This window comes from Anas acuta, chromosome 2 (genome assembly GCF_963932015.1).
Source record: "Anas acuta chromosome 2, bAnaAcu1.1, whole genome shotgun sequence".
NCBI classification, from domain to species: Eukaryota; Metazoa; Chordata; class Aves; order Anseriformes; family Anatidae; genus Anas; species Anas acuta.
In genome coordinates this window covers 102,210,417-102,225,545 of record NC_088980.1, presented here as the reverse complement: position 1 = coordinate 102,225,545, position 15,129 = coordinate 102,210,417, and the positions used below count along the sequence as shown (strand labels likewise).

The 15,129-nt window shown below is 32.4% G+C and overlaps 1 protein-coding gene across 2 annotated transcripts in view; it reads left to right on the top strand.

The window, feature by feature from the left end:
- LOC137850895 (cadherin-7) overlaps positions 1-15,129 on the top strand; it is a 97,259-nt gene that overhangs the window by 52,000 nt on the left and 30,130 nt on the right. For both annotated transcript variants that reach the window (XM_068671412.1, XM_068671413.1), the window contains 3 exons: positions 240-407; positions 1,987-2,174; positions 12,228-12,481. In XM_068671412.1, coding sequence (XP_068527513.1) covers positions 240-407; positions 1,987-2,174; positions 12,228-12,481 — 610 coding nt within the window. The remainder of the gene's footprint in view (positions 1-239; positions 408-1,986; positions 2,175-12,227; positions 12,482-15,129) is intronic.

Sequence of the window (15,129 nt, the reverse complement as noted above, 5' to 3'; positions counted from 1 at the left end):
GTAACACAAACTGAAAAAAAAAATAAATAAAATGTGGTTTTCAGTGGTTTCACTACTTCTTCAATTAAGCTTGTAGTATGAAAGTTCAGTTCCTAGTAAAATATTATTAGTGTTTTTTCTTATCTTTTTTTTTTTTTTTTTTCCAGTCATTGATTTGCTGCTACTATTTAAAGGCAAACTCAGCTTTCACGGCAATATATTTACTTCTGCAGCCATTGACATATCTTGTCTTACTGCAGGTGTAATCAAAACTGCCCTTCCAAATATGGATAGAGAAGCCAAGGATCAATATCTACTAGTTATTCAAGCAAAGGACATGGTTGGGCAAAATGGTGGATTATCAGGAACAACATCTGTAACTGTCACACTGACTGATGTAAATGACAACCCACCCCGCTTTCCACGACGTAAGTTACTTGAATTTTGGAATTATTTCTAAACATTGCTATTTTCTTTATATATTTTGTTATTTCTAAACAAAGAATAAAATTAGTCAACTTCCATGTCAAATACTTTGAGAACCACTGACAGCAATGTATATTACTATCAATAATGTTATTATTGCTACTACTACTAAATTGGAATATTATTTTTTTGTTTGTTTAGCTAATATATTTTAAAGCATATGAAATGAAGTAGGTGCATTTATTAAAATATTTTACTTCTTCACTACCAATAAAAAGACAAAATATACATGTTAACAGATCTTTATCTCTTTCCAGTTGGACTTCAGGATACTTAATTTCTTGACTGTTAATCTTTCATATTCCTTTGGAACTTCAGCAGGATTTCTCTCGTGTATAGTGTTTCATAAGAAGTTAATCACAGAAGAGCTGGACATTCATCTTCCCTCAGTTTACTTTCTTTCACCAAGGTGGCTCTCATCCCAACGGGAGAAAGCAATACACAGTTGTTTTCTCTTACCAGTTTATTAATAACATTCTGTCTGGGATAATTTTACAAAAATCACATGATCTTATAATGTCCTTGCAAAATAACACAAAAATAATGTGAAGAACTCCAGCTTCACCTACAACAATGTAAAACAGGCTTCCTACCATTAACTGTTTCAAGTAATCATAGAATAACAAGTTATTTTTGAAGTTGAAGATATTATCGGCTACTGACTGCATTCAGATATCCTTTTGACAGCATATATATAATTTTCTACTTGAATGAAAAAGCTGGAATTTTCAAGAGTGCAGATGATGCATTTATTGTCAAAGAATATATCTCAGTTTCTAGTCATATTCAGATTGTAAATTGCCTTACCAAGATATATGAAGGGATGAAAGTCATGGACTCCCGATGGCTCTTGAACAGGAGACCCTTACTGCCATTTTCTCCACTACATATATATTCCCATAGCCCCATGTGCTGCCCATGCACCCAAATTAGAGACCCTCAGACACACGCCTCAAGCCAGCCAGCAATTGGCCACTGCACAAAGTTAATCTTTAATGCTGCAGCCAAGTTATTTAACTCAACTTTGCTCAAGTCTTTGTTTCTACCACTTACTTCCTCATTATTTCTAGTTCAGGGACGTGTGAAACATTGCAAGACCACCTATGAATTCCTTCCCCTCAGATATAGGTTTATAAAGTAGTGTCTCTATATTAATTTCATTTGATATATTTACTTCTGTTTCCTCTTTTGTAGAAAATAAAGAAGGAAAACATCTTTTTCATTGGAAAGTTGCAGACATTTGCCTCATGACTTACATTTAAGTGTGTAAAGATGTTCATGCATCTTTGTCTTGTAATTTTTGTAGAAAAAAATGAGTACCCATAGTACTCAAATTAGAGTCCATCTATAGAAGGTCCAAACCTTCTATTAAAACAGAAGAATATTTTCTGGTAGTTTGAATAAATACTCAGATGCATGAATACAGAAGAATATATATAATACAATATATATTGTATATATGTATATATTAGCTTGCAGTCTCAGGAAACTATAAATTTATTAAACTTCTAAATTTCACAGGATCATATCAATATAATGTCCCAGAGTCTTTACCTGTGGCTTCTGTGGTGGCCAGAATAAAAGCTGCAGATGCAGATGTGGGACCCAATGCTGAAATGGAGTATAAGATTGTGGATGGTGATGGTTTGGGAGTATTTAAAATTTCTGTGGACAAAGACACTCAGGAAGGAATCATCACCATTCAGAAGGTAGGTCTCATTTTTCTCACTGATTCTGCTTGGGTCTGGGCAAGATAAGGGCAGGAACTGTGAAGGTGATTTTTTGTTTGTTTGTTTCTAAAACCCTTTTCTGATGTAAGAGTTTACATTGCTGAATTTCACCATGCATGTATGTGTACCTGGTTCTGAGCTTTCTAATGCCTTACAGTGAAAATTATTGTGATTTTTTTTTTTTTTTTGGCAAGGGTTATTTTGTTTTATTGTTTTGCTTGTTAGTTTATGTCTGACCCAGAACATACAAGCTTGAATGAGAATGTCAATTTTACTATCATTTTTCAGTTAAATAGAAAATGTGAAAAATATATCAGACATTAAAAATGTAAGCTCCAAATCTGAAATATATCCCAAGTCTAACAAATAAATAAATAAACAAAGATCAAATTATCTTTAGTCAACCTTGTTCTGTCCAGAAAGTACACATAATCTATATTAAAATTACGTATCAGTAAGACTAGCTGTTTTACAAGATAACTTACTATAAAAATATTATTTCAAAAAAAAAAAAAAAGAAATATTTAAAGAAATATTTTATTTCAGCTTTCCATATATGCAGTTAAATAACTAGCATTTTAAAACAGAAAAATCAGGTTTATATAAAATATTAAAACTGAGCATTCTTGCTGTACTGCAACACATTTTAAAAAGTATCTTTTTTTCCAAAATAATAGTGGGCTGAAATATTTTGGCATAAATTTTCAATTTTGAGTAGAACAGGAAACCTAACAAAAAAAACCTTAGACAGAAGAACAAGATGTCTTAAAGTTTCACACTCTTAATATGAGAATGTTTGACAATGACTACACTGAAGCTATGGTCCTAACTGTTCTAAGCTATTAATCATCCTCTAAAATGTGGGACTTAGTATTTTAAGTGTAGCCATGTTACTGAATTCTGACATATTGTTACAATTACATTAATCCTCTAAGTGATTTCTCTTGCCTAGGTACTCTGTAATCTCTCCAAATTTCATGTACCAATTTTCATTATTTTTTCTCCTGGTGCACTGATTTCTTTCTAAAGCAATATAAATTTCAGTATCACTTCTCTTTTGAAATAAGTTAATACTGCATGATGTTGCAAAGTAACGGGCTAATTCTCTTATACCCTGAACACCTGCTGAGAGCTGGTAAGCATCCATAGATGTCAGAGCAAATGTAGGATGTTCAGCATCCTTGAAAGATCAGGCTCTAATACATGTAAAGTAAATCATTTTTTTCAAGGCAAAAGCATTTGTCTGACACTTCTTGCATACTGTGCTAATTTCTGCTTAAAATGTTTGAAATACAAGTGATGAAAAGCTAGTTGACTCTGTTCAACAGCCAAATTAAATGTGGCTCCTTCAGCTCACTCATTTAAGGCTTTTGAGGAAAGATCTGGAAGAATTATACCCATTCTAGAGAGAGAGAGTGTTTATCAAGTGACACAGTGTGCAACACTGAATCAGTTGGGGGCTTCAACAGTCCTATTTAGGAGCTTATAAGAATGTTTTAAATTTTATGTTTTGGTAGTCACAGTGTTTGTTCTGGGACTCTCCTGATTCAAGTGAGCTAAATAATTGTCATTTATTATTTCTATCATTTCCATTAGGGAGCTGAACTGTTTTTTTCAGTAAAGAACTTTTGTTCTGAGAAATGCTCTATGAAATGGCTGTTGGACTGAACTAAAGAAGTTAACAAATTTTGACCCAGTGAAATAACCATTTGCTAATCTTTTTTAAATCTAGTGGACAATGCTGTAGATACAAGAATTCAGGCTTTTTTTTTAATTTTATTTATTTATTTATTTTTCTCCTCTGCAGCATTACGTTTCTCTCATTTTTGTAAGATTACTAACTACCTTTCCCCTGTTTTACCTGAAAGTGAGTCCCCGCACTGAGGGGCACCTCCCAAACCTATTTGTCCTCTTAGGTCTCCACTGAATTCCAGGGAAATTCCAGTCTTGCTCAAGGCTGAAATATTTTCCCTACTAAACCTGCAAATAAAATGGCAGAGACCATTGACTTAGAGGGAAGAAATAAAATGAAGATCCCATGCACAGTAGCTATGAGACATCTTGTTCTTCTCTGAAGCACGTGGAACAAGCACATGGAAGGCCATTAACAAGTGTACACAGGTTAAATGAATTTCAGTTACAGAGCCTAACTTTATAGGCTCTGTAACTATGGAGTCAGGTAGAATTTATCCTTGTATGATGATGTGTGCTTTTCAGTAAGGAATGAGGGAAGAACTGTAGCATGGAAACTGCCTAAACATTTTACTATCTGGCACATGATGTTCTGTACACCTCTGAGTGCAATTAGCTCTTTTCTTTTCATGCTACTAAAGTCAGCTGAGATACTGAGAAACAGCTCAGCCTCCAAATGTGTGCCTTTCATTTAAACTCATGTGTACATATATGTCTAGATAACACTTCTGCATCCAAATCAAGCAGTAAAATGCCATTGCACAGACTTCTGGAAAGGTGTGATTCCGTTCTAAATGTAAATACATGCTTTAATTTTGTGTACTTCTGCTCTAATAGTACATACAAATCAAGAAGCCAAACATCCAAATCACTGTCAGTATACGTGGGCAGCTGGAGGCACTACTCCATCCACTTTTGTGCTAGGTTTTGTGGAGAAAGTTGGCACTTGCTTAACAGAGTTCCACACACAAGCTGAGGATATGATCTGTTCCTAGATAACCTTTTTGAAAAAATTTGAAACGCTGACCCCAAAACTAGTTAACTTATGTTAAAAAATATGTTTTAACTCATAACAAGAAAAAAAGAAATAAAGAAAAAAAAAGAAAGAAACAAGATTTAAGCATTTGGTGAAAAATGTATAATTTTTGTATTCTCCAAGTGGATGAAATATGAAATAAAATGCCCAAGGATTGGCAAAATAAAAATTCAAACAATGCATTTATATATATAAATACAGAAAACTGAACAAGTTTGAAAAAGAGATGTAATAAGGATAGAGACTGAATGAATAAAATGTTATGTAAACATAATGTTGTATGTATTTCCCAAGCTTACTTGTCTACAATGTCCTTGACTAATGCATGCTATTGGCATGAAAGTCTGATGAATGAGATGTGGATTGGCTTATTTATTTATTTATTCATGCACATTTAAACACGTTTCTTCTCTGTACTGGAAGAACACAGAGACTTTAAAAAAATCAGAAGTCAGAAAAACAAAGAAACAAACATTATTTTATCCTAACAGTGATACTCAGTGATATTAATCAATATATGAATTGTATGCTGTTTCATTTATCTCTTTTGCATTCCTAAATTCAGATATCAGCTTGGCTTTTGTGGTTTATTCTGGATGGATTTTTCTCTAAACAGAATAAAAGTTGCTCATAATTTTTATAGCCATGGCAAGACTAGAATATAAATGTTCTTGAGCACGCTGATGCTGTTGCTGCTTATTGCCTAATGTCAGTATATACAAGCTGCTGGCCTAAATCTTAGTTCAAGGTAATAATTTTACAATAGGCTGATATTCTTATAATAATTCCCTTGAGAATATGGAATAAAAAAAAAGAATGAATGCTTTTTTCTGTATTTTCTTCCACTTGGTCTTTGCCCCTCCAAAGAGTAAAGAGAATTGTGCTACCTTATTCATTATCACTGAATAACATGCATGCACTTTATAATTTGCTGCTCTATGGCTCTTCTTATACTTGAGACACCTTATTTTCCTATGTCCTGGTCAGCATGCTTGAATATGAATTAAATGAATGAGATGTGAAGCTAATGTGAATGTGTTGCAGCAAATTTCTTAAGTTCATTCAAGGAAAACTAAACTTCTACCACAATACATTAACTAAACTCATTAACTGAAAGTGCATGCAAGTAATATATGCAGTATGCATCTAGAAGGCATATAAAAGTATGTAAGCTGTTTTTAAGATGTCATGCTCTGTTTCCAACTTAAAAATATACCAAAAAAAAAAAAGTCTTTGTTTTTCATAAGCTAGAATAAACAAGAAGTAAATGGGACCCATAAGCAAAGATCAGTGGGAGAGTTTGGCTGTTCTGTAGCCCCAGACTATTTCTTTATTTTTATGCCTTCACCCCATAGACACATTCTCTTTGGTAAATTCCTAAGAAAAATTCAGTTAGATGTCTAAGTTACATTTAAGGAGGATTAGTAAAACATCCACCTTAGGTGATGTTTTTGGAAAAATTTTCTTGTACAGCTTTTGAAATGGAATCAGGCATTTATATTCTTTAGAAGTATTTGAAAATTTTATCCTCATTCACACTGTGACTCAGTTTTTCCATCTGTAGAGTAGGATCAATTCCTTCCTGTGAATTCATTTGTAATTAACATACTGCTATCAATGCTCTGTTAGAAAGGACGCAAATCATTTACATACGAGCAGTATCTCATTTGACAGTGGTGAGGGTGTTTAGAAAAAAATGTGCAATTTTTCTGCAGATATTGGAGTTATAAAACAAACAAACAAACAAACAAACCAAAAAAACCTGTTGGATTAGTCTCTCTGCAGCAGCAGACTTAGAATTGAAGTAACATTTATGGAAGTGAATGATTAATCAATTAATAGAACAAATTTTGTAGTGTTGCAAATCTATGTGTGTACAATTTCAAAGTGAATTCCGGATTACTGTTCACAGAATTCTGATCGTAATACCCATGAATGGAATTTTTGATTTAATTACTAAGGACAAGAATACAGAGACCCCATTGTTTGGAGTTTCCAAAACACTATTCCTAAAAACAGTGCATTGAGAAAAGCATCGTATAAGTATGGCTTCCACTTTCTTTATAAAGTTGCAGGCTACAGTGAGACCTCAGTAATAATAATAGATGAGTGTCAAAAAAAATGTAGGATAAAACCTGATAGATAATATGCATCCTCCTACTTACTTGGTGTTTGAAGTTGTAGTGGTATTTAAAAATTGCACACAAAAGTGTGCAAGGTATATTTTTATTATGTGCATTATATGTAACTTTTTGAAAGGCTATGAGATCTGATTCAAGCTGTTTGAAGCCTAGGGAGAAATTTTAGCAGACTCGATTTAAAAAAATAATAATAAAAATAATGTCTGAAGACTCTGTAGAGGGTTGTCATGTCTTACTGTAGCAAGTGACCAGCATCAAGATTTTCCGCTACACAGTTATTGCTCACATTGTCTTAATTTCTCCCCCCAATACACAGCCTGACCACCAATATCATCAAACACTTTGAATGTTATATGAAGAAGTGTGAAAAGAAGTTGCAAAGTATGTACGCATAAAAAAAACAAAAACAAACAAACAAACAAACACTAAGATATTATTCTAAAACCTGATCTCATTCTAAGAGTAATACTTGCAATTATAAATATGGATGTTTTATGTGTAAGCCTTTGAGTGAAAAGCTATCTTTCTGTTAGTGTTAACATTTCTTTTTCAGCTAGAAAATTTGCTTTCAATTCCATATCAGAGTTTACAATGTAACACCTTGAGCCTTCCATGGTTCCTTTGAGACAAAATGTTCATTTGTTTGATGTAATGCAGTTTTCAATAAAAACAAAACAAAACAAAACAAAAAAACTCAATTGGGCTTAAAAATGGGATTTTCACCTCTGTAAGGTACATTATTACAAAGTTACCATACAGTAAAAAATGAACATTTCTAAAATAGGCTTCCTGTGAAAGATAACTTCATATCCAGTCTCTGTGATATAGGTGACTTGTTTTGTAATTTCATTCAGACAGGACAAAATTCTCACCCTTAAAAAAAAAAAAAAAAAAAAAAAAAGACAGAAAGTAAACATGAGAGCCCCAAAAGGAGAGAATGATGAATGATCCTGCACAAGATCTAATCAGATAACACTAATACACAGATATTAATGAAGCTGTCAAGCTCTATTCACTGTACTGAAGAACTGAAGTATATATTTTCCTTTTAACCTTCAACGTTGATGTAGTGATTTGTAAGCTGCTGACTTGCTATTCTGTTATTGTAATCTGTGCTTTTGTTATGGCAGGAAATAATGAAGATATGATTCACAGGCCAGTTAAAAAATGCTCACTATATAACAAGTATCAGTGATAATTAGATAAGGAGAGAAAAAAAGGAGATCTTTTCAGTTTACTTTTTCAGTCTTCTGTTAGTGTCTGTAGTATGTAATATCTTCATTATATTTTATACGGAATGTCTAAACATTTCCTGTAGGTCAAGAACATTTGCATGCTAACAATATTTTAGAGATTTTGTTTATTTTCCCAGATTATATTCTTCATTAAATATTGATACCTGTTTACTCATCATAGGATCTAAGTATGTGTATCTTATAGGAAGAGATTGAGATTGATGACTTTAGCTTTTGTAGTCATTGTCAAACCCAACAGCAAACAGACTCTGCTGCAAAGAACTAAGAAACAGACAACAGTACTGCCCTTTTATAACTCTACACCATTTGATGATGCAACCCCTGCCTTGCCCATCCATTCTCTTCCTCTTCTAAACACCAACTGTTCCCCACCATATATATGCATACATTAGATTTATATATTTTTGTTTGTTTGTCTTGTATGAACAGAGAACCTTAGAGCTTTTGTAAACTACTAGCAGCTTTGGGTTCCAGAGAATATCTGAGGGAATCCTCGGGCAGGATTCATTACTGGAAGCAAATGTTTATATCTTCCAGTTCTTGAGACACTCTTTTTACTGGCTGGTGAAAAACATTCATAAGGAGACCAGCTGACTCCTTCCCTAAAAGAATCTTCACTCACAGGAAGCAGCATATCGCAATTTTCTCAGATGTATGTGGCTAAGTTAGAGAAGGTGAAACAAACCTGTTAAAAATATGCATCTCCACTGTCATTAGTTTTCCATCCTTCTCAGTGAAGAAAAGCCTTTCTACTGAATGTGTATTCCCTACCAGTCTAACACTCCTGTACTCTAGTCAAATAAAAGATTATATCTTTCTATATTAAAGAATGAAATATGATGATCTTAGAGTATGTAAGCTTTGTGGTAAGAATTCACATGGAAAACAAATGGTTTTATGACTTTTAATTAAAAACAAAGGCTCTAATTTAGTCTTTTTAAAATCAATATGGAGACCTCAAATATGAAGTCTGCAAAATTTTCATTTAAATTATTATTTCACTATTGGTCTTAGACTGTAAAAATACATTTTATATAATTTGCTCTACGCACATTTTGCATTAATTCAAAATTTTCACAAACTTTTTTTTTTTTTTCCTTAGGATGACTTTGGTGTTGACATTCGCATGTCATTAGAAAGTATCTTGTCTGTATCTGCCAAGATTTTCATGTTTGATTAAAAATTTCTGTATCATCCAATTTCAACAGATATTACTGATTAATGAAAACAAAGTGGCCTTCCCTTCTTCACCCTATGCAATTTTAAAGTTAGAAGGGAAATGTGAAAATAAAATAAAATTAAAAAAAAAAAAAAGGAAAGAAAATAAAAGAAACACAGTCTAGCTATGCAGTACTAAATTGTTGTTTTGGAGTCACAAAACATAATATATGTAAGAAGAATTAAGTGGAAACATCACTATTTGACTTATTTTGCCTCATAATTTACCGTGTGTTGGGTACTCCTTAGTTTTGTGTTAACAGAAATTAACACTAATAATTCATCCTTTTTATTCAATAGAAAACACATCCAAGTTTAGAATATTCATGCAGCAGACCACAGGTTCAACTTTTTTATAGTGTAATTCAGTTATACAATGTTATTTGAAGCATCTAGGGCAGATTAATAATAAATGGCATGTGATATCACATTTCAATTTCAATTGAATAATAAAATAAGCAGAATCAGGAGTACTGTATAATATTGTTATATTATATATAATACTGTTCTATTTCACTTGAAAACACTAGTTTCTAATAAAAATTAAGTCAGCATAGATTTTTTTTGCCTGCAATGTAAGAGACGTACAGAAGTTGGACATATATTTTTGTTCATTGTAACAAAAAATATATACTTTTTTATATATATAAGGCTTTTAATTATTATTATTATTATTCATCAAATCTCAGTGTTTTGTCTGTGAAGTTCTTCAGGTTATCGTTTGTTTAGTTCAATGTTTCCACTTGAAAGTGAGAAGAGTATTAACATATTTGCATTTGGTTTTCTTCTCCTTAACCTCTCCACTTATCTGGTTATATCCATTGCTTCATTTTTATCATCATACAGTATACTTTCTGAGAATTTTTTTATCATTCTAATATCACAGTACATTTGCATTATGCCTTTAAGGTGTGTTCCATAGGACATATTTTGTATTGAAATGTAAAACAAAGATTAAGATTCAAAACAATATCAACATCCTTTAGTAGTAAACACTGACCAGTTGTATATAGAGTATTGACCAGTATCCAGACCCTTCTTTTATGGCATAACCCTTTTTGGAGAACTATGGATACTTCATCTCTGATTCAATGCAGGAAGTAAGTGCTTGCATATCTTGAGGATCATAAGCATTCCTGTTCAGAAAAGCCTTTTGTTGCCACATAGATATTACAAAAGTTCAGTACGTTTCCAAATGTGATATGTTGCAATCATTTTTCATTTTTAAATCCAGGCTGTTTACAGATGTAGTGTAATGTCAGCTTAATCACTGACTTTAAGATGCTCATTTGGGATTTATTTTACTGTAACTCTATGGACAACTTATATTCTTGTATTTGTAGGTCAATAGATGTGTATTTCACCCTGCTTCTCCTCTGAGTGAATACAGGAATGTTTTGTGGATACTCTCAGATTATTTTGCAGGCTCATTTCGGATACTTATGATTTGCTCAGGATCAAAACTGCAGAAACACTTCTAAAATCTGTTTTCTACACTTGGAAACATAGTTTGAAAAGACAGTTGAGTAATTAGACTGCAGTTTTAGAAATAGTTGGGTCTGTTGTTCTTAATGTTTAAACTTGGAATTGCAAAGAAATAATTAGCCAGGCATTTGGTGCAAACTGACAGACTAAGACTGTAGAAGTGGGGTAAATAGTTCTAATATTAATATGATGTTTTCCTTCAATAATTACCTGTGAGGTAAAAAGACTTTTTGCTTCCAAAACATTTTTTTTAATGTTACCGTTATCCAGATCACAGATATACCGTGAGTTCCGGGGGCTATTTTTTTAACTCTAAAGCAGTATTAATTCTAAAGGGAATTCTACTTTAATCAAAGAAAATTAAATTGGAATGAAGATGGAAAAAAAAAAATATGTTTAACAGATAAAACAAATGAATCTCCAGGCTGTATCTAAATACAAAATATTGTCATATAAGCAATGTCATGGAATTGATTGACATATTTTCTCCACAAACTTATAAGAATTTGGGAGTAATAGTTTATAGTGCCAATGTTATGCAAAAACAAAACAAAGCAAAACAAAACCATAGTTTTCTGAAAGAGGTGTTTTCACTAGTGAATATTATATAGATTTATCATGTCTGGGTTATATGGCACATTGTACCTGATATTACCTTAGAAAAATACAAATAAAGAGAATTCATTCACAGAAATGAAGTAATGAAAGAGAATTTGGTTCCCAAAGATGGCACACAAAGTTTTGGTATTAACTCAGAGAATTCTGAGTTAATAATTTAATTCACAGGGCAGAATTTTCAGAACTGTCCTTCCCATTAAATTATTGGGAAATGCTTGCTAGGAATAATTATAGTGGAATTAAGAGTATTCTTGAAAATCCCACTCGTATTTCTACAAAATCAAACATGTTTAGGCAATTATAGATTTTCTTAAAAATACTAATACACTGATGAAAAATGACTTTATTATCTCATCATTTTACAGTAGTCATTCAAGCTATGTCAGATCAGACTGAGCAAGACACTACAAAGCCAGTGTTTTGAGAAAGCCGAAAAAAGAGACATCAACTATGTTTTGCCAATCAAAAGTATTGCTTGAATACAAATGGAAAATCTCATTTTATACTCACTGAGTGTTGTGAGTGAGTATATTTTTGCTATAATATTATTGGGTAATAAAATTTCCAAATAATTTTACCTGTATAGGAGCTGGATTTTGAAGCTAAAACAAGCTATACCCTGAGGATAGAAGCAGCCAATATGCATGTTGATCCTCGCTTCCTGAGTCTTGGACCCTTCAATGACATGACAACAGTGAAGATAATTGTAGAAGATGTTGATGAGCCGCCTATGTTTACTTCACGTTTGTACTCCATGGTGGTGTCTGAAGCAGCAAAGGTTGGCACTATCATTGGAACTGTAGCAGCCCATGATCCAGATGCCTCAAATAGTCCTGTCAGGTAATTAGAGTCATAGAATCATCTAGGTTGGAATAGACTTTCAAGATCTCCAAGTCCAACCATCAACCTGACCTACTGAATCCTACTAAATCCTACTAAATCCTACTAAACCATGTCCCTTAGGGCCATGTCCACCTGTCTTTTAAATACCTCCAGGGATGGGAACTTCACCACTTCCCTGGGCAGCCCCTTCCAATGCTTGATCACCCTGTCCATGAAGGAATTCTTCCCAATATCCAATCCAAACCTCCCGTGATACAATTTGTAAGACTTCTTAATTGTTTATTTTTTTAACTTTTTTTTTTTTTTTAAGCGCTTGTTTTGTGATGGAAGATTTTTTGCACTGAAAGCAATTAGATTTTTTGTTTGTTTGTTTGTTTTGTTTTTTTGCACTTACAGAGGGAGAATGAAATATTCTAAGACTTTGCATATTTTAAATTTTATACTCATAAACTGCAGAACCTTTGAAAAATATTTACGTCTGTAAAATAACTAAGTAAATAAATAAATAAATAAGGAAAGTTAGAATTTCAGAATTACAAAGCAAAAATAATCCTTATTATACATATTAATTTATTTGTAAATTTAGAAAGAATCCATATTTATAATAAATCTATATATCTTTTTATAACATTTCTATAACAAATTATGTTCTGTTTAACAATCAGGATGAAAATCTCTTTCTCTCTCTCTCCATTTTATGTGTGCAGTATGTGCAAGCAAGTAATAGGACTCTTTGACATGGTAAACCAGAATTGATGTCCCACAGAGAAAATGTATTGCTACAAACTCTTTATGTGAAAGAAATGGATAGGACATGACCTCCTGTATTTGCCAGGATGGCTAAAGGCTCTTTTGGCTTTTGTAAGTTCTGCTGCAGCCAAATATCTTCCGTTTGAAAGGGAAGAGATATGAACACTAGAGAAACATAAAAATTCTCAAGGTCTTCTTCCTTTGTCTTGTGTGAAAAAAAAATAAATATCTTCTATAATATAATGTGCAAGAACGTAGGGAACCTGTAGAAAACAACAACAAAAGAATATATATTGATATTATGTTTGTCTGTATTTAGGGAGAAAAAGTTCAGAGAAAAAGACACATCACCTAAATTAAAACACTAATTTAAATACTGAATTATTTGTTAGTTTTGTTATGCAGAATAGTAATTCTAATAGCTAAAAAATAATTAAAAAAAAATGCGAAGGGTCTGGAGCCCATGACTTCAGGGGAATTCTGAGAACTTAAACATCTTCAGGAGTAGGACAATAATACAGTTAAATGTTAGTACTAAGGTTCAGTTGTTGTTATTGTTCATCTAGAGCATACATAGAAAAAAACTTCACAGATACAGAACTCATTTAGATGTCACCTTTTTTGAGATGCTAACTTTTTACATTCATGTATTGAATATGAACTCGTGAGTCTACTGTAGCTCTGTAATTTCTGAAGCAGCAATTTCAGTTGTAAAAATAAAGCATATGTTTCACTCCTAGAGGTGATACAAGTGTTCTCTCCCTCTTTTTCATTATATATTTGCAGCAGATTCAAAATAGCTGCTTCCTATCATGTATAAACAAGTCCTAGATGGATTGGTTGGCAGGGATTCACTTGTGAAATTTATCTTTGCTGAGCTCTTTCTTTACAGTGGCAGTGTTTTCTGGCACTGATGTTAGCATCTGGTGTATAATATCTGGTTTAGCAGAACCATTTAGAGTAGGATTAAATCCAGTTCCATAAATTAAGTCTATGCTCTCTATGCTTTTGACTCCTGTGTAAGGATGAATTTATTGGCCAAGTTTTGGTTATTTTTTAGAATTTCAGCATCAAAAAAAATACTATATCACAAGCTTAACAGACATCTAGATTTCTTCGGCTTCAAAGTTGTCTGGAATTTGAAGGAGATGAAAATAAGAAATAGTGAAAGTTTATCTCTATGCTTGTGAACCTACTATATATGTTGTCAGGGCTACTGACAAACTATATAATTTAAAGATGTCCTGCATCTGCTGTGATGTAAATCACAGACCAGATGCATAAAAATGGAATGTGTTAAGGAAGATTAAAGCATAATAATTTTCATGATCTACTTAAGAACTTTAAATTATTAATCTATAAATAAGTGCTCCATATTCCAAACATTGGATTATATTGATAGATTAAAATTTTTGGTTTGTTACAATTCTGAAAGTGTAGCAATTGCAAGATCAGACAAACTTAAAACCATGTCTTGACAATACTAAAATAATTAAAATACTAATATAATTAAAATAAAGAAAGAAATAAACAAAAAGAAAATGAAGTTATTTTATATGGACCTGAGAACTATTGGTGTTTGAACTACCTTAAATAAAGGATTTAAAACTCCTGCAGCTCAAAGATTTTCAAGTATTAATGGCCACAAGGAATTAAAGGATTAGGAGTGCTTAAAATAGTTTTTCAGAATTTCAACATGGATACAGTAGTTGTAAATAAAAGTTAAAGATAACTGCTTGGGTCCTATGCATAAAAACTACTTTTTCTTCTTTCACTACAATATGTTGTCTAATTTACATAGCTTGTTCTCTTGCATTCTCCCTTCCTTCCTTCCTTCCTTCCTTCCTTCCTTCCTTCCTTCCTTCCTTCCTTCCTTCCTTCCTTCCTTCCTTCCT